The sequence below is a fragment of the Balaenoptera physalus genome, assembly GCF_965194825.1.
Source record: "Balaenoptera physalus genome assembly, chromosome: 4".
NCBI lineage: Eukaryota > Metazoa > Chordata > Mammalia > Artiodactyla > Balaenopteridae > Balaenoptera > Balaenoptera physalus.
This window is the reverse complement of record NC_138891.1, coordinates 47963147-47984425: the sequence shown is the minus strand read 5'-3', so window position 1 is coordinate 47984425 and position 21279 is coordinate 47963147. Positions and strand designations below refer to the sequence as shown.

At 36.5% G+C, this 21279-nt stretch overlaps 1 protein-coding gene across 1 annotated transcript in view; it reads left to right on the top strand.

Annotated features, from left to right (window-relative positions):
* The window catches only part of WDR49 (WD repeat domain 49), a 152515-nt gene that overhangs the window by 12751 nt on the left and 118485 nt on the right, over positions 1-21279 (top strand). The window contains 5 exon segments of the mRNA XM_082459466.1: positions 13165-13269; positions 14637-14671; positions 16373-16514; positions 16516-16804; positions 20124-20300. Of these exon segments, the coding sequence (XP_082315592.1) occupies positions 13165-13269; positions 14637-14671; positions 16373-16514; positions 16516-16804; positions 20124-20300 (748 nt within the window).

Sequence of the window (21279 nt, the reverse complement as noted above, 5' to 3'; positions counted from 1 at the left end):
TTATTCTGTAATCACTCAGTGCTCTGAGGAGAGAGCAATGTTGGGGGAGCACATAGCTCACATTGGGGAGGGGACTCCGGGGAGGCTTCCTGGAGGAAGTAACATCCAGGCTGCCATCTGACAGAAGGGCATCACTCAGGCAGGTAAATGCGGCTTGGGAGAGTAGTTTTCTAGAAAGAGGATGCGAAGTACAAAGTCTGCTTGGGCAGAAACAGTGTGATGCTTTTTGAAGAAGTCAGAAAACTCATCTGCAAAGGGGAAAGGAAGGAAAGATAAGGCTGGAGCATCAAGCCAGAACCATCAAGAGGGCCTTAGAGAACTGTGTTAAAGAGACGGACAAAGAGACGGACAGATTAAGAAGATGTGGTACATATATACAATGGAGTATTACTCAGCCATAAAAAGGAACGAAATTGGGTCATTTGTAGAGACGTGGATGGACCTAGAGACTGTCATACAGAGTGAAGTAAGTCAGAAAGAGAAAAACAAATATCGTATATTAACACATATATGTGGAACCTAGAAAAATGGTACAGATGAACAGGTTTGCAGGGCAGAAATAGAGACACAGATGTAGAGAACAAATGTATGGACACCAAGGGGGGAAGTGGGTGGTGGTGGTGGTGGGATGAATTGGGAGATTGGGATTGACATATATACGCTAATATGTATAAAATAGATAACTAGTAAGAACCTGCTGTGTAAAAAATAAATAAAATTAAATTTAAAAAAATGTATGCACCCTTAGGTTCATTTCAGCATTATTTATAACAGTCAATATGTGGAAGCAACCTAAGTGTCCATCAATAGATGAATGGGTAAAGAAGAAGTGATACACACACACACACACACACACACACACAAATAAAGAGACGGACATTGGGGGACTGTGCGGAGCCACTGACATGTTTTAATCATGGGAATGACATGATGGGATTGGCATTTTGGAAATGATCACTAAGGCTGTATTTTTTGAAAATGGTTCAGGGGTGGAGGTGGGAGCAGGACCGAAAGGAGGCGGAGAGACCACTTAGAGGGCTGGTACAATGGCCTGCCTGCACAGCAGAGATTAGTGGAGAGATTCGGGAGTGATGGTGCACAGAACTCGTTGATCAATTGAGTGTATTAAGGTGGTAGCATACATTGAGTTGAGGAACACAGGAAGAGAAATGAGTATTTTTTTTTCTCCTTGAACTTTTTATTTTGAAAAATATCGAACCTACAGAAATTTGAAAGTGGAAAGACAAGGGCAGTGAATATATACCCTCCACCCAGATTCAGCAATTGTTAATATTTTGCTGCCTGGGTAGCTTATAAACAACAGAAATTTATTTCTCACAGTTCTGGAGGCTGGGAGTCTGAGATCAGGGTACCAGCATGGGTGGATGAGGGTCCACTCCCAGGCTGTAGACTTCTTGTTATGTCTTCACATGGTGGAAGGGGCTAGGGAGCTCTCTGAGGTCTCTTTTATAAGAGCACTAATTCCATCTATAAGGGCTCCATCTTCATAACCTATCACTTCCCAATGGTCCCACCTCTTAATATCATCACATGGGGCATTAAGACTTCAACTTGTGAATTTTGGGGGGACATGGATATTCAGAACATAGCACATGGTTTTACCTCAGTCATTTAAAAGTTATTTCAGGCATGATGATAGTTTGCCCCAATTAGCTCAAAATATATCTCCTAGGAACAAGGGTCTTCTTCTAAATAACAACAATGAAATTATCTTACCCAGCAAATTTAACTTCATATATTACCTAATAAAAATGTGTGTATTAAAATATCCCTGTTTGTCCTGGTAATGTCTTTCATGTTTTGGTTTTTTTAAAAAAATTATAGATCCCTTCCAGGATCACACATTTCCTTTAGTTTCCTTTAATCTAGAAGCATTCTCGTACTTTTTCTCATCTATCATGACATAGATATTTTTGAAGGGTCATGTCAGATGTCTAGAACATTTCCCAATCTGGATTTTCTTATTGATCCTTCACTGTTAGATTTAGGTTCACCATTTTTGGCAAGGATACTACGTAAGAAATGTTATGTCCACCTCTTGAATGACATCAGAGGCACAGCATGTCAATTTGTCTCATTACTGGTGATGCTATAAGTTGGATCCCTTGATAAAGTGGATCCACTAGAGTTCTACCTTGTAAAGGTACCTGTGGCGTGGTACTTTGATATTGTGTTATAGTATTCTTCAATAACTTTCACCCATTAGTTTGAGCATTAATTGATGATCTTTGCTTGAAACAATGACTACATAGGCTTGGAAAATGGTGACTTTTAAATTCTTTTGATCCTTGTTTATTCTCAATGTAGCATTCCTCTGTAATAAAGAGGCTTCCTCTTTCTCACTCCCTTTTCTCTCTTCCTTCTATTATCTGTTTGTCTGTCTGTCTGTCTCTCTGTATCTTGGGTGTTACTACAGACTCGTGGATTCATTTATTCTATTCAATGCATTATTATCTATTACCATCATTATTCTTTCTGATACTGAAATTGCCCAAGTTTGGACAGTGTGAGCCCCTTCAAGCCAGCTCCTGCATTCTTTTTACATGTTTCCATCAATCTTTTATCACTTCCTTTCTTTCTGGCAGAGCTTCTGCATAACAGTCGACCTTAATCAACTGTGGACTTTGGTCAGTGAACAGACACTGGTAAATGCTGCCAGAAAAAATACTGGAGCTTCTCCCACCATTGATGTGGTATGATTAGACTACTAAAGTTCTGGGGAAGGAAAAACCCCCAAAGCAGCCTGTCATAAAGGCCAAATTCTTTTTTTTTTTCAGTTTGATGAGTTTTTTAAAAAAAAGTTTTATTGGAGTATAGTTGCTTTACAATGTTGTGTTAGTTTCTGCTGTACAGCAAAGTGAATCAGCTATACGTAAACGTATATCCCCTCCTTTTTGGATTTCCTTCCCATTTGGGTCACCACAGAGCACTGAGTAGAGTTCCCTGTGCTATACAGTAGGTTCTCATTAGTTATCTATTTTATACATAGTATCAATAGTGTATATATGTCAATCCCAATCTCCCAATTCACCCCACCCCCGCCTTCTCCCCTTGGTATCCATATGTTTGTTCTCTACATCTGTGTCTCTATTTCTGCTTTGCCAATAAGTCATCTGCACCATTTTTCTAGACTCCACATATAAGTGATATTATACAATATTTGTTTTTCTCTTTCTGACTTATTTCACTCTGTATGACAGTCTCTAGTTCCATCCACGTCTCTGCAAATGGCACTATTTCGTTCCTTCTTATGGCTGAGTAATATTCCATTGTATATATGTACCACATCTTCTTTATCCATTCCTCTGTTGATGGACATTTAGGTTGCTTGCATGTCCTGGCTATTGTAAATAGTGCTGCGCTGAACATTGGGGTGCATGTATCTTTTTGAATTATGGTTTTCTCCGGGTATATGCTCAGTAGTGGGATTGCTGGGTCATATGGTAGTTCTATTTTTAGTTTGTTAAGGAACTTCCATACTGTTCTCCATAGTGGCTGTATCAATTTACATTCCCACCAACAGTATAGGAGGGTTCCATTTTCAACATACCCTTTCCAGCATTTGTTGTTTGTAGATTTTTTGATGATGGCCATTCTGACTTGTGTGAGGTGATACCTCATTGTAGTCTCGATTTGCATTTCTCTAATAATTAGTGATGTTGAACATCTTTTCATGTGCCTCTTGGCCATCTGTATTGTCTTCTTTGGAGAAATGTCTATTTAGGTCTTCTGCCCATTTTTTGATTGGGTTGTTTGTTTTTTTGATATTGAGCTGCATGAGCTGTTTGTATATTTTGGAGATTAATCCCTTGTCAGTTGCTTCATTTGCAAATATTTTCTCCCATTCTGAGGGCTGTCTTTTCATCTTATTTATGGTTTCCTTTGCAGTGCAAAAGCTTTTCAGTTTCATTAGGTCCCATTTGTTTATTTTTGTTTTTGTTTTCATTACTCTAGGAGGTGGGTCAAAAAAGATCTTGCTGTGATTTATGTCAAAGAGTGTTCTCCCTATGTTTTCCTCTAAGAGTTTGATAGTGTCTGGCCTTACATTTAGGTCTTTAATCCATTTTAAGTTTATTTTTGTATGTGGTGTTAGGGAGTGTTCTAATTTCATTCTTTTACATGTAGCTGTCCAGTTTTCCCAGCACCACTTATTGAAGAGACTGTCTTTTCTCCATTGTATATTCTTGCCTCCTATGTCATAGATTAGGTGACCGTAGGTGCGTGGGAGGCCGAATTCTTCAGCAGAAGAGCTGAGGAGGAGATTAAGGGTGTGTGTATATGTGTGTGGGGGAGCCTGTATCTTAGTGGCTTGAAGCCACATGGAGGGAGGTTCATGAAAAACTAACAAGTATTTATATCTATATTTTATCAATGGCTGTGTTGCCTATGGGATTTTCTCAATGGCTGTGTTGCCTATGGGATTTTCTCAATGGCTGTGTTGCCTATGGGATATTCTCAATGGCCTTTTGTTGCCGCATCACCGTCGGCCCTCCTGTTGTCTCCCATCCTGTTCACCTGCCCTTTCTGACACTATTCTCTTCCCATCTGTTTAAAGAAACAACAAAAACAAATACCAAATTCTTCTTCTCTCCTTTAGAGCAGCTTGAACCTTTTGCTTTCTTGATCGATGTCTTTCATGGGCCTCAGGTTTCACTTTCTAACTAAATAGAAGTCTCAAGAAATTTTCTCAAACCAAGATATTTTGGCATCAGATATTAACTTGGTACATTTTTCACCTTATAAGAACTGGAAAGAATCCACTAAAAGATTTAGTTAAAAGTTTTTAATCTTCTTGATAAGAAACGTTTCAGTGGAGGTGAAGGGAAAGAAGCTGGACTGCAGAGGTTGAGTAAATTGGAGGAGAGAAAATTAAGACAGTGTGTGAATGTGATTCCTTTGAGATGGTTGTTTGGAAGGAGAAGGTGGGGCAGTAGCTGAAAGCAGATGGGAATGTCAGGGAAGATTTTAACAGTTCAAGTAATTTGATTATGTTGAAATGCTTATGAAAAGGAGTCAATAGAGAGCAAGAGAAGAGAGTCACTGAGGTGGTGGGGGAAGGACATATCCAGGAAACAGGAAAATTTCTGTTACCACAGGAAGGAAGGAAGGAAATGGCTACAGATGCAGGTCAATCTCTATGTGCGTGCAGAAAACTGAGGAAGTTCCCATCTGATTGATGTCCCCTACCCCTCTTCCTCCTCCTCTCTATTTTCCTTCTTCATTGCTGTGAATTAGTAGTCAGACTTCTCTGTTAGGAATGGACAGGGATATGATGAAGTAGGTGTTTGAAGAAAATGAAAATAAGGGTAAGAGTTCAGCCAGGAAACATGGAAGCGTTCCTAGTAGCATAGGAGGGACCTTTTGAGGTTGGAGATCATGCATTTTATTACTGTGACACCATTCTGCCCATTTCTGTGATACTTGTTCAGCAGCCTGGATGTAGTCATGGAGAAGATGCTTTTCCAGGGCTAGTGTTTCGCTAGACACCTGGGATGGAAGTGTGACAGAGAAAAGGAATGAGTATAATGGCCAGAGATTGGTTGAAGTGTTGGATTTCTGGTTTGAGAAGGATACGAAGAGCAGGAAGGAGCTGATAATTTGGTTTAAAAATTTTTCCTCTGGAACCTGGGTTGGAATCTTTCTGACTTTTAAGTCATTTCCTGCTTACTATATTGATTCAGAGTTCATATGTAAATTTTAAGTAGATCAACAGAAAGCTTTAGGGTTCTAAGTAAATAGCTTTTAGCGAAATTGCATGAGACCATTTGGGTATACACATTCCAACCTCATATTTTTGTTTTTTTGATGAATGTGCTATCCTAGAGAGAATCAGATTTTGTTGAAGTCAACATATTTGTGGCATGATGAAAGTGGTTAGGAATTGGAAATCCTAGATTCTAAGCCTATTTCTGCCAACAGTGAGCTATGTGACCTCAGAGAAGTCTTTTTAATTCTCTGGGCCTCAGTTTCTTCCTTTTAAATGAAGGTTTTGGTGTAGATTCTCTAAACTTTCTTCCAGCTCTAACATGCCTGAAGTTCATGGATGTGTGCAATTCTTTGACTCCATCTGTGGTTTCCAGTGAAGAGAGAGCAATTGCTTTTTGTTTTTTTTTTTGTGAATTGACACATGTATTTTTTGCCTCTTCTTCCCCAGGTTTCACTGAGAATAATAAATGAACTCTATCAAAGAAAATAGAATATGAAATGTCATTAGAAAATGACTGCAAAACAGTTTTGGAAAGTAGAAAACAGTAAAATATGTTCACAGACTTAACCAAGAAGGGTAAAAGGGTCAATGTACTAGGTTCTGAAGGGCCATGGCTTTCCTAATAACTGCTCTGGATGCTACAAGTGAAGGAAGCAATACCTTCAAAATTTGGACAAAAGATATTTTCTATATGAAATTCTATATTCAACCAAAATAAATATAAAGGCAAAATAAGCAGCTTGGACATCTAAATATCCAGATGCACTTTTAAAGTTAGCTATTGGAAAATGTGCTAGAGCAAAATGAAAGAGTTAATAAAGGAAGAACAAATTATAGTATCTAGGGAAGAGTGGACTCCAGGAGAGAGGTGAGCAGTACTGCCAGGGTGTCAACATTGCATGTGGCACAGAGAGCAATCAGCAGACAGAAACCCAAGAATGGAGGAATTCAGAAGCAAAGACTTTAGGGAGAAAAATGAATGAAGCTTGTTAGGAAAGGTATGATGGATCATTTGGAAAAAAGAAAATATATATGTATAGCAAATCATGTAAGTAAGAAATTAATTATATAGGGACTTGATTATACAAATTATGGAAAATCCATACCATGGAATACTATACAGTCATTAAGAAGAATTAGAACAAATCTACTTGTATTTCCATACAAATTGTGAAATTTTTTGTTCCAGTTCTGTGAAAAATGCCAGTGGCAGTTTGATAGGGATTGCATTAAATGTGTAGATTGCTTTGGGTAGTATAGTCATTTTCACAATGTTGATTCTTCCAATCCAAGAACATGGTATATCTCTCCATCTATTTGTATCATCTTTAATTTCTTTCATCAGTGTCTTATAATTTTCTGCATACAGGTCTTTTGTCTCCTTAGGTAGGTTTATTCCTAGATATATTATTCTTTTTGTTGCCATGGTAAATGGGAGTGTTTTCTTAATTTCACTTTCAGATTTTTCATCATTAGTGTATAGGAATGCAAGAGATTTCTGTGCATTAATTTTGTATCCTGCTACTTTACCAAATTCATTGATTAGCTCTAGTAGTTTTCTGGTACCATCTTTAGGATTCTCTATGTATAGTATCATGTCATCTGCAAACAGTGACAGCTTTACTTCTTCTTTTCCAATTTGGATTCCTTTTATTTCTTTTTCTTCTCTGATTGCTGTGGCTAACACTTCCAAAACTATGTTGAATAATAGTGGTGAGAGTGGACAACCTTGTCTTGTTCCTGATCTTAGTGGAAATGGTTTCAGTTTTTCACCATTGAGGACAATGTTGGCTGTGGGTTTGTCATATATGGCCTTTATTATGTTGAGGAAAGTTCCCTCTATGCCTACTTTCTGCAGGGCTTTTATCATAAATGGGTGTTGAATTTTGTCAAAAGCTTTCTCTGCATCGATTGAGATGATCATATGGTTTTTCTCCTTCAATTTGTTAATATGGTGTATCACATTGATTGATTTGCGTATATTGAAGAATCCTTGCATTCCTGGGATAAACCCCACTTGATCGTGGTGTATGATCCTTTTAATGTGCTGTTGGATTCTGTTTGCTAGTATTTTGTTGAGGATTTTTGTATCTATGTTCATCAGTGATATTGGCCTGTAGTTTTCTTTCTTTGTGACATCTTTGTCTGGTTTTGGTATCAGGGTGATGGTGGCCTCGTAGAATGAGTTGGGGAGTGTTCCTCCCTCTGCAATATTTTGGAAGAGTTTGAGAAGGATAGGTGTTAGCTCTTCTCTAAATGTTTGATAGAATTCACCTGTGAAGCCACCTGGTCCTGGGCTTTTGTTTGTTGGAAGATTTTTAATCACAGTTTCAATTTCAGTGCTTGTGATTGGTCTGTTGATATTTTCTATTTCTTCCTGGTTCAGTCTCGGCAGTTTGTGCATTTCTAAGAATTTGTCCATTTCTTCCAGGTTGTCCATTTTATTGGCATAGAGTTGCTTGTAGTAATCTCTCATGATCCTTTGTATTCCTGCAGTGTCACTTGTTACTTCCCCTTTTTCGTTTCTAATTCTAAGAGCAGCTGTTTTTAAAAACAGTTTATGTTTATCCTACTGTAAGGATATTTCCAAATGAAGATCAATGAAGCTCAAATGTCTCTTGGCTACACCATTCCACTGGTCAGGCTTATCCCTCCAAGTTTTTAAGCTTAGGCAAAACAGATGATAGTGATAAACATGGTTTAGGTCCATAGCAGAAAATTAAAGACTTCCATAGACTTAGAGAAAAATATTATGACACTTACACTTCTCAGGGAATATGATCTTTATTTAAAAGAGAAAGATTTATTGACTTTTTATCCTGCAGCTGCAATTCACTTCTAATTTACCAGTTGGATAGGAAATCTAACTGTTGAATTTGTGGTTTGGGAGAGTTTAGTTCTAAACCTTAAATTCAGTATGGGGGTTTCAAGGCCTGTGTCTTTGTTAGTCACAAAAATTTAACTCCATTCAGATTGGTGAGCTCTTGAATCATTGATATCATAATGTAAATGAAAATTAAAACCAACTAAAATCCATTGAAGCAAGAAAAAATAGCAGTATGGACCTTGGCTGGAAGACTAGTCTCTTCTGTTGTTCAATCTCTCATGAATGTTCATTGGTAGATGAAAATTGCAAGGGATGGTATAAACTGATGCATCTGTTTGAAATAACATGTCTAATCTTCTGCTCCAGAAGATGTTCACAGGGTTTGACAGCAAACTCTAATACATATTCATAACCAATGCACTTTGTGACCAAGGGAAATTGAGGCAAGTGCAACGGAATGAAGTGTGAGGAAGCAGCATGCCAATTTTAAATTTAATTATAGAGGTTGGGGGAAGGATGCACTGAGACAGTGTATCTTCATCCAGCTGTCACGGAGCATTACCCAAAAATCATGCTACATATTTGACAGAAGAAATATTATTTTTGGTTAAGTACTTGATAAAACCAGCAGATTCTGGGGAAAACAAGATTCTGAGATCCTATTAGAAACTGTTTTTTTATGTAGAGAAAAAGAAGCACTGCAGAATTTTAATCATCTAAAAACAAATTTTTTTTTTCAGACTTAAGAAAGATTTCTGGTCCACACAAGGTTTCAGTTCATGGAATGTTTTTGACACATTTAAGTCCTAAATTCAGTTTGAAATTAGGAAAAGCAATAATTAGTGTGATTCTTGTGATTTTTTTTACTTTTGGTAACCTAGAGCCATGTGTCATTCAATGTGATCAGCATACCTGGGCTCCCCACTGCAATGTAAGTACTCGAAGAGCATAGACTTCAACTACCTTGTTCAGAGCCGGTGCTGAGGGCTTAGAATAGTGTTTGGCATGGAGAAGGCACTTAATAAGTGTTTGTTGAATGAATGAATAAATAAATCTACCTCATGATACCTTGTATGATGTACATGTTCAATATATATTTATTAATAAATAGATCAATGGATGGAAATACTTCTCTAAGTGGTTTTCAACTTGCCATTTGACATTAATTTTCAGAATCTGAAAGTAAATACTCAACAATGGATAAAGGCAGTGAAACTTGGGTCAGTGACATGTTAACCCACTATCAGCTTTGACAAAGGAGAAAATACCCAGATTTCTGACTAAACTGGATTGTACTCTCTTTGTAGTTTTAAAGTAGGACTTGTATTCTTGTCTTGGGAAACTCCCTGTTTACAGAGTAGGAAAAAAAAGAAAAATTTTTTTCCCTCATTTCATTATAAAATATTGCTATAGGAAAAAGTTAAGAAAAAAACAAAGATAAACAACATTTCTAAGAGTCAGCAGATTTGGAAAGATTTGTGTCTGCTTTGGGAATGTTTGATCTGTTTTGCCAGCAAGTATGTCAATGTTCAGCTTTACTAGAACTATTTTTTAGAAACCAGTTGGTGACCCTTAAGAAGAATGAGAATACCCCAGCTTGGTGAGGTATAGGCAGTCTCATGCTTTGTTAATGGAAATGTAAATTTGTTGAGTCTTCTGGAGGAAGATTTGGCAAAATATATCAAAAACTTGTGCAAATTCTTTGACTCAGCAATTCTGCTTCTAGGGAATTTCCCTCAGGAAATAATTGGACAAACAAGCAAAGATGTATGTGCAGGAATGTTTGTTGCAGGGTTGTTTATATGAAACGGGAAAGCACTGGGAACAATTGAAGTTTTTATTTACAGGGGTTATAAATTTTATGCCTTTCCATATAATATTGTGTGGCCATTAAAATGATGTTAAAGACCAGTATATATTATACAAGGCATAGCTTCATGGTATGATGTAAAATGGAAAAAGCAGCACACAAAGGTATGTAAATCATGACACCATTTGGTAAATAATGCACAGCTATTTCTGTTTCTGCCTAGGAACAAGTCTGGTAGGCTGATGGCATTACGGAGGATTTTAATTTTTGGCTTATCTATATTTTGTCTTTTCTATAGTAAACAAGGGTTATTTTATGCAAAAAATAAATAATTTTTAAATGTGTCGGCACACTCATATATTGCTAATTGAAAGTACGTGATCTCTTCTTGGTGAAAAAAAGGGCTGTCAAGTTTCTTAAAAAGGATATATTTTCAGAATTTTGTGCTTAGGCTTAGGGCTCAGTTTTTATATAAGTTACAGTGAAATCCAAATCTTAACAAAGCTCAAAAGCTGAAGAGAATGTAACAGAGTTCATGCTTTTTTTTTTTTTCTTAAAGACAGCTCACAAGAACTGACTGTAGCTGCAGAAAATGCTTTCTAGGCAAAAGGAGATGATTTTTTTAGAATATTCTTTGAAAGGGATTCAGGAAGACAGGAAGATTTTCTAAAGGTCTAAAGTCGTGCTTGCTGAGATAATCAGCCAGACATTCTGAGTATATTAGCTTCCTTGCAAGAACAATGAGAGGCCAGAGCTGGTTATTTTCTTACTCATAGTTACATAGACATAGAAAAATTAATTTGTTAACATCATCTTAGAAAGAGCTGAATGAGAATACGTTTTCTAATGGATCATTCACTCTTCAATTTTATTAGAAAAGGAGTTCTAATAGATGCAGGAGTACTAATTATTACTCAAAAAGGCCAGACAGAGAATCACGACTAATGGGAGGGAAAGGGTATACTTTAAAACATTATGAGGTAGTTTTTATTTGGAAGGCCTACATTCAATTTAGAACAAATTGTCTATGGGAAGAAGGTTTTGTTAAAGCCATACTAATTAAATTTTCAGTTGAGGGGACTGAGAATTATTTTATGCTCTATGTTTTATAATGAAATCCAATTTCATAAATTCTTAATATTTCCCTAGCTAGAATAAATATATGCTTGTGAATTTAACTTGATGTGGATGTGTCTTCAACAATAATAAATATTGCTTCAATAAAATTGTTTAATGTGGGACTTCCCTGGTGCATATTTATTTATAATGAAGGATTTTCATGGTAAAACCATGGTTTTATTTTAAAACTAAAAGCAAAAAAAGCTAGTGAGTGAACAATTAGTAATAGAATTGCCAAGTATGTCATACAATTGTGCTTCTCTGTCACATTTCATAAATTGGAAGTATTTCTCACATTTTCCCCCTGTGCATATTGGCATTATCAATGTGCAGAAAATTATAAAGTTGATCGTATATGTTACTTTGGGGAAGAAAATTTATTTTCTTCTTTGTTTATGGTCTATTTGCCATTCCATATTCTAGAATGTAAAGAAGAAATTGTCTTGGTATTTGTCAGTCAGAACAGTTTCTCGTTCATAGAAATAAAAATAAATTACAAACTTATAGGAAGAAAATACTTTAAGGTTTGGCTTTAAAGTGCTTTTTGTTAAAGGGATAATGATATAGATTTGAGAGGCTGATTGATGTCATTACATAATAGTTTAAAATACAAGATCGACTTGACTTAGCTTTCAGAAACAGTTTGCAGTTTGGGCTCAAATGGAGTGATTTTAAGATCAGGTTTCTTTCCGTACTCTTAAAGTCTGGGTCACTGAAAAATTTCCCTCATCTAAACTTTTTAGTCTAAAAATAATTTAACAAAGATAAGAATGATGGACTTCTGAGTAGTTCAAATGGCTAGATACCAATTATTTCTCAGAAAGTTAATTTAATTAATTAAAAGCTTAGACTAACTTCTATTAAACACTTGATTACTTAGTTCTCACACATGTGGTATCTCAGTTAACCTTTTTTATTAAGACTTTATATTTTTAGAGCAGTTTTAGGTTCACAACAAAGTTAAGGGGAATGTACAGAGATTACACATATACCCCTTACCCTGAAACATGCATACCCTCCCCCATTATCCGCATCGCCACCAGAGTAGTACACTTGTTACAACTCATAAATCTACTTTGACACATCATACTCACCCAAAGTCCACAGTTTGCATTAAGGTTCACTCTTGGTGTTGTACGTTCTATGGGTTTGGACGAATGTATCACGACATGTATGCGTTAATGTGGTTCCATACAGGGTAGTTTCACTGCCCTGAAAATTCTCTGTGCTCTGCCTATTCATCGTCCTCTACTTCTCTAATCCCTGGCAACCATTGATCTTTTTACTGTCTCCATAATTTGCCTTTTCCAGAATGTCATGTAGTTGGAATCAAACAGCGTGTAACATTTTCAGATTGGCTTCTTTCAGTTAGTAACATGCATTTAAGTTTGCTCCATGTCTTTTCATGGCTTGAGAGCTCATTTCTTTTTAGCACTGAATACTATTCTATTCTGTGGATGTACTATAGTTTATTTATCCATTCACCTATGAAGTACATCTTGGTTGCTTCCAAGTATTGGCAATTATGAATAAAGCTGCTATAAAGATCAGTGTGCAGGCTTTTGTGTGGATATTAGTTTTCAGATCCTTTGAGTAAATCCTAAGGAGTGTGATTGCTGGATCTACATATGGTAAGAGTATGTTTAATTTTGTAAGAAACTGCTAACTTCTCTTCCAAAGTGGCTCTATGATTTTACGACCAGCAACGTATGAGAGTTCCTGTTACTTTACATCTGTGTCAGCATTTACTGTGGTTAGTGTTCCAGATTTTGGCCATTCTAACAGGTATGTAGTGATATATCCCTGTTGTTTTAATTTGCATTTCCCTGATGACATATGATATGGAACATCCTTTCATATGCTTATTTGCCATCTGTATATGTTCTTTGGTGAGGTATCTATTAAGGTCCTTGGCCCATTTTTAATTGGATTATTTGTTTTCTTATTGTTGAACTTTAAGAATTCTTTGTATATGTTGGATGAATTATTTATCAGATGTATCTTTTGAAAATACTTCCCTGTCTATGGGTTGTCTACTAATTCTCTTGAAATTGTTTTTCATGAGAAGGTTTTAAATTTTAATGAAATCCAGATTATGAATTCTTTCTTTCATGGATTGTGCCTTTGGTGTTGCATCTAAAAACAAACCTAAACGACCAAACTCAAGGTCATTTAGGTTTGTTTCTATGTTATCTTCTAGGAGTTTTGTAGTTTTGTGTTTTACGTTTAGGTCTGTGATCCATTTTGAGTTAATCTTTGTGAATGGTATAAGGTCTGTGTCTAGATTCATTTTTCTGCTATGTGGATGTCCAGTTATTCCAGCACCATTTGTTGAAGGTTTTATCTTTTCTCCATTGTATTGCTTTTGGTCCTTTGTCAAAGATCAGTTGACTGTGTTTATATGGGTCTATTTCTGGGCTCTTTATTCTGTTTCATTGATCTGGTTCTATATTCTTATGCCAATACCACACTGTCTGGGTTACTGCAGTTTTATAATAAATCTTGAAGTTGGGTAGAGTCAGGCTTCCAACTTTGTTCTTGTCCTTCACATTGTGTTAGCTCATCTCATTCTTTGGCCTCGCCATATAAATTTGGAGTCAGTTTTTCAATATCCACAAAATAACTTGCTGAGACCTTTATTGGAATTGCATGGAATCTATAGATTATCTTGGGAAAAACTGAGATCTTGACAATACTGAGTCTTCCTCTCTATGAACGTGGAATATCTCTCCAATAATTTAGTTATTGACTTTGCTGATAGGAATTTTGTAGTTTTCCTCATATAGATCTCATACACACTTTGTTAGATTTATATGTATTTCATTTTTGAGGGTGCTAATGTAAAATGGTATTATGGTTTTAATATCAAATTCTTTGTTCATTCCTGGCGTATAGGAAAGCTACTGACTTTTGTATATTAATCTTGTATCCTGCAATCTTGTTATCATCGCTTCTTAGTTCCAGGAGCTTTTTTGTTGATTCTTTCAGATTTTCTACATAGATGATCATGTCATCTGTGAACAAAGACAGTTTTATTTTTCTTCCCAATCATTATAATTTTACTTCCTTTTTTGTCTTATTGCATTAAGTAGAGCTTCCAATATGATGTTGAAAAGCGATGGTGAGAGGAAGACATGCTTGCCTTCTACCTGATCCTTAGTGGGAATGCTACAAGTTTCACCATTAAGTATGATGTTAGCTGTATGTTTTGGGCAGATATTCTTTACCAAGTTGAGGAAGTTTCCTTCTATTCTTAGTTTACTGAGAGTTTTTATCAATGGGTGTTGAATTTTGTCAAATGCTTTTTCTGCACTTTCTGATATGTCATTTAACCTTCATAATCATTTTCTTGAGATTGATATTTTGCTATATCCACTTTACAGATGGGAGAATTAAGCCTCAACAGTGAAGTAACTTGCCGGTATTTCCCACAGTCTCTGGTGGAACCAGGATTAAACCTACAATTGTTTGACCTGCTCTACAATATGCTGCCTCCCTGTGCTTACTGTCAATTCTGACTCTTTGGCTCTGAGGTAGTAGAAAAATAGATCCTCTCATCATGAAGCTCACTAAGCTAAACAGCCTATCAATATTAAACTATATACTTATTTGAAATACAGATGCTTCTCATTATTCACAGATTCTGTATTTGTGAATTTGCCTACTTGCTAAAATTTATTTGTAACCCCCAAGTCAATACTCAAGGCACCTTCATGGTCATTCACAGACATGTACAGAGTGGCAGAAAGTTGCAGTCTTCCAGTGTGCCAGTTCAATGCTGAGGTCAAACTCAGTGACACGCTGCCTTCTTATTCCAGCTCTCGTACTGTAAACAAGTGTCCTATTTGTGGTCCACTTGGTGCCAAGTTTTTGCATTTTGTGCTTTTTTCGGTGATTTCACTGTTTAAAATGGCCCCCCAAGTGTAGTGTAAAGTTCTGTCTAAGTGCAAGAAGGCTGTGCTGTGCCTTATGGAGAAAATACGTGTGTTAGATAAGCTTCACTCAGTCTTGACTTATAGTAATGTTGGCCATGAATTCACTGTTAATGAATTAACAATATATATTAAAATGTCTTTCAGTGGAAACAGACATAAAACAAAATTATGAATTGACAATGAAAATATTGTGACCAGAGGCTCACAGAAACCTAATGTTGTATTTCCCATAAAAGCCATGCTTCAGTATCTGCTAATTTAGTGTTTGCAAAGGCTTTATAGAACATAACTACCACGAATAAAGAAAATCAACTTATAAGGTTTTGCTGTCTTTGTAATGGTGTGTTCATAGAGGTGACTTCTTGCCCTTGGTTTAAAGTGTCACTGTGGTATCATTTTACTGGCTATGCTAAACTCTCTTCAGGGATTCACCCATTTTCTCTAAACCACTGTATTTGTTTCCCATTGATGCTGTAACAAATTACCATAAACCTCACAAATGTATCATTTTACAGTTCTACAGCTCAGAATTCCAAAATGGGTTTTACAGGGCTAAAATCAATGTGTTGTCAAGATTGTCTTCCTTCTGGAGGCTCTAGGGAATAATCTCTTTCCTTACCTTGTCCAGCTTCTAGAGGTCACCTGCAGTCCTTGGTTCATAGCCCTACATCACTCTGACCTCTGCATGCATCATCATATCAAATCTCTGACTCTCCTATCTCCCTCTGCCAGTTATAAGGACATCTGTGATTGAGGATGTCAGCTTGTAGGTCTGTCAGTTATTTGCTCTGCATCCCCAATTCATTTAAGTATAGCACCATTATAAAGTAGATGTTTTTCTTTGCATCTTGGAAGAATTGCTGATTAGATCCACCTTTGGGGGTAGCACAGTGCTCTGGTATTTAGGACGTTTTCACTGATGTCTTGTTTTTTTTCCTGTTTCTAACCCTCAGAGCCAAGTCAAACCATTTGTATGTCCAGAGAAGAGTTTGTGCAGAGGATGACAGAGATTGTTGGTTGGGGCACAAAGGAAGAATATGGAGAGCTCTTTGATAAAGTGGATGTGGCCCAAGATGGCTGTATTAATTGGGACAAGCACTTCATTTATGCTGTTAACACTTTATGAGAAAGATGAACAAGCAAAGGCAATGGTGGTTCCCCAGTGGAAAGACCTTGAATTCCTCCCAGTGAAACAGAAGGACACCATTCAAAAAGTAATTTTCTTAAAAAGTTCAAGTCGTTATCTGATCATCAGGAAGGAAGGTTTAGTAGGAATCTGGGGAGTGAATTTAAAGCTGCAAGAAATGCTTCCTGTCACTTCAGATGCCAACAAGCTTAAACACCTGTGGCTGACAAGTATGGCTGCTCTGGAAAATGTAAACAAGGTACAGAGTCTTTATTAATAAATTAATTGCTTGTAAAAGGGGGGAAATGATAGAACAGGGCTCCTGATCAATAGCAAGTATAACACTAGCAGTGACAGAGAGCTGCATTACTCTTTTGTATCTCTCATCTCACCTGGAGGGAATGCAGGTAAAGCCAAGTGAGTTACTCCAATTCACAGACTGTTCTGTTGTGTGCCTTTAAACAACAAGGCTGGTAGTGACTCAGATTCTTGGCTCTGTCCCCAGTGAGGCCATGCTGTATTACTAGCTGATAAGACCTTTATGACTCTGTAGTTTTTAGCAGAGTCTTGGATCTGTATGCAGAGCTGAGAGGCTATATCAGTGCATAGCACAGCTCAGTGCATAGCACAGCTCAGTGCAATTTCAGGGAACTGCTTATCTGATGTTGACCACTGTACTAGTCAGTTTCTTAATTTTGATGGGTAGGGCCCATTCAGTCCAAATACCCTCATATAACTAGACCTATGAGAAAGGTAACATACTGAAAGGAAAATCAATTTGTGAGGGAAGAATCCAACTTAAAGAATCCATATTCTTAGTATTTTACATTAAGCAGATGGTAAATTTTACTATGAAAAAAATTAAGCATACACACAAGCAGAGATAATCCCATTAAGAACCAATATCCACCCTTAGCCATTTACAATTCACAGCCAATCTTGTTTCATCTACATCTCCCCTCTATTGAAATCCAAAATATCCAGTCATCTAATCTGTAAATATTTCAGTATTTCTAAAAGTCTCTCTTTTTAGCATAACCATAATACCATATCACATTTAATATCAATAGCAATAATTCCTTAATATCATCAAATATCCAGTCATGTACATATTTCTGTCTTATGATTTTTTTAATAGTTTGTTAATTGTTTGTTTGATAGTTTGAATCACCTAATGACTAATAGTGTTGAGTATATTTCCGTGTGCTGATTTGCTAACTATTTATCCTCTTCGGTGAAGTGTCTGTTCAAATCCTTTGCCCATTTTTTATTGAGTTAATTTTGTTATTATTGAGTTTTGAGAGTTCTTTATACATTCTGGTTATATGCAATTATATGATGGATAATTTACACATATTGTATCCCAGGTTGTGCTTTGTCTTTTCTTTCTCTTACACTGCCTTTGATATTTCATTTTCAAGATTGTTCATTGCTAGTGAATATAAATAGTTTTTTAAAAGTAACCTTATATTCTACAACTTTGCTGAACTCACTTATTGGTTCCAATTGGTTTTGTTGTTGTTGTTGATTCCCTAAGATTTTCTGTATATAAGATCATGTCATCTATGAATAGAGTTAGTTTAACTTCTTCATTCCAATCTGGATGCCTTTTATTTACTTTTCTTGCCTAATTTCCCTGGCTAGAAACTCCAGCACAGTGTTGAATAGAAGTGGTGAGAGTGAAGAGCCTCGTCTTATTTCTGATCTTAGGGAGAATACAATCAATTTTTCACCATTAAGTATGATATCAGCTGTAGGTTGTGTTTTTGTTTTGTTTTGTTTTGTACATGCTCTTTATCAAGTTTCTTTCTATTCCTAATTTGTTGAATATTCTTATCATGAAAATGCATTGGGTTTTGTTAAATGCTTTTTTGTATTTATTGAGACGATCATACCACCTTTTTCCTTTATTCTATTAATATGGTGTCTTACATTAGTTGATATTTGTATGTGTTAAACTAACCTGGTATTCCTGGTGTTGGGAGGAAGAAATTTTCCTCTACCCTTCTTGGTTGGTCCAATAATTAAGTTGAAATGAGACAGGTTAACAGGGGAAATCAAACAAAAGTCTAATAACATGTGTATATGGAAGGGACCCAGGAAAACTGAGTAACTCACCAAAGTGTCCAAAGTCCTCACCTTAAATATCATCTTTAGCAAAGACAAAAGAGGGTGTTGGGATGGTGGTTTGGGTTTTCAAAGGGGATGAAGTCAATTTACATGAGGATGGAAAAGCAAATGTTTGGTATACAAATATTTGCTGGGCCATACAGAGATGCTGGGACTCAGAGTGTACTCTAGACCCTGAGTTTCTGCCATCACATCTAGCCCATGGTCTTTGCAGTTATCTCTGGTGATAGCTCTATTCTAGGAACAGGGTCTTTATCCAAATTCTTCAGGCAGCTAGGGGAGAGGTAAAAAGAAAAACTTCCTGAGTCTTCTATTTCTTAAAAATAATCAACCTAAATTAATCCTCATGCCAAAGAGACACATTTTGAGGTGGCAAATTTTGTTTCCCTACCCTGGTATGAATATTACTTGGTCATGGTGTGTAATCTTTTTTATATGTTGCTGGATTCTCTTTGATAGTATTTAGCTGAAGATTTTTACATCTATATTCATTAGGAATATTGGTCTGCAGTTTTCTTTTCTTGTGATGTCTTCGTGTGGTTTTGGTATTAGGAAATACTGGCCTCATAAAATAATTTGGGAAATGTTCCCTCCATTTCTAGTTTTTGGAAGAGTTTGAGAAAGATTGGGGTTAATTCTTTAAATGTCTGGTAGAACTTATTAATGAAAAGCCATCCAAGCCTGGGATTTTCTTTGTGGGAAAATTTTTTGATTACAAATTCAATCTTTCTATTTATTATATGTCTGCTGAGATTTTCTATTTCTTCTTGAGTTAGTTCAGGTAATTTTGTGTTTCTAGGCATTTGTACATTTCATTTCAGTTATCTAATTTGTTGGCTTACAGTTGGTCATGGTATTCTCTTATAATCCTTTTCTTAATTTCTGTAAGGTTGATGGTAATATCTACTCTTTTATTTCTGAATTTAGTAATGTGTATCTTCTCTCTTTTTTGGGGGGGTTTAGTCTAGCTAAAATTTTGTCAATTTTATTTACAAATGTATTTACCCTTTCTTAAATAGTTTTTAGGATTTTATTTGACTTAGGAAGGCTACTTACAGAATTTTTATCTATTTATTTCTGTGAAAGCCTCTGCTTGCCTCATAAAACATGGTTTGTAAAGTTTCTGTATGGTTGTGTGATGCTGTAGCCCTCTATGTCTTTGTCTTTCCTGTGATTAGTTGCCTAGTCTCCCATGGGTGGAAGAAGTTGGGGGTCTGTGAAGTAGGGATAGGGAAGAAAGTGTGTTCAAATGGGAAAGTTTTTATCTTGCCTAGAATACTTGGTTAGAATGAAGCACATTTGTGCCACCATGCTATACTTCTGTAATACCTTAAGGACCCTCAGGTGAAAATGTCTGATTTGGTGCTAAGATTTGCATGTCTACTTTTCATATTGTTTTCACTAAATCCATCAGAAATATTTTCTGATTTTCTACTTTGCTACTTTAGATAGCAGTGGCTTTTACAAGAAAAGAGATTTGTTTCTATGATCTGCTGTCCAAAGAAGAATTTCCTTGTCAATATAAACTCCAAGGCCTGAAAGGAACACCAATTTGCATGGATTATTGGTACGACCCTTTTGATGCCAATGAGTCAATTCTTTCTCTTGGGGACATAACCGGAAAGGTAAGTGGGGGAAGGATAAGGTTGAACACTATGGATTTAATCATCAAACCTTAGCTCAAAATAGAAATAGAGTACAATGAATGTGACCCCCTAATTGAACTACTTTATAGATTACAAGGCCACACACCTTGGACATGAAAAAGATGGATTAGGTCATAATTCCTCTCCTTGCATATGAAAACCAATCTTCCCTGTGGTTTTCTTGCCTGTGTATAGTCTCATTTTCCTTATTTAGAAAAAAGTATTTGCTAACTTTTTCACCATAGGATGCTTAATCTATTAGACCCCAATATTAATAAACATTTAATATTAAATGTCTAAAGTTATCTCTAATAATTCTTTCAAATTGATTGTTCACATTTTCATTTATAAGATTTCAGGCTTCTCAGTAGCAAGCTCCTGGCAAATGCTTATTTCCTGTCTCATGTGACAAAGGAATAGGTGCATTAGAGAGAGCACCACTGAACCCCAGACACTGCATACAATGATTTCTGTCTTCCCATCAAATTCCACCCGACCTCTGAAAAATGACTTCTTACTGAACGACAGTAGAATATGCCTGTGAATGCTGAAATAGTCTAATTTGAACAATTTCCACTCATAGTTATGAAAGCCTTTCATCTTTACTGGTTTTTTTTTTTAAATTAATTAATTAATTAATTGATTTTTGTCTGTGTTGGGTCTTCATTTCTGTGCAAGGGCTTTCTCTATTTGCGGCGAGTGGGGGCCACTCTTCATCGGGGTGCGCGGGCCTCTCACTGTCGCGGCCTCTCTTGTTGCGGAGCACAGGCTCCAGACGCACAGGCTCAGTAGTTGTGGCTCACGGGCCTAGTTGCTCTGCAGCATGTGGGATCTTCCCAGACCAGGGCTCGAACCCGACTGCATTGGCAGGCAGATTCTCAACCACTGCGCCACCTGGGAAGCCCCCATCTTTACTGTTTTTAATGACAAATAGATCATAAAATCAAACAAATAAAAT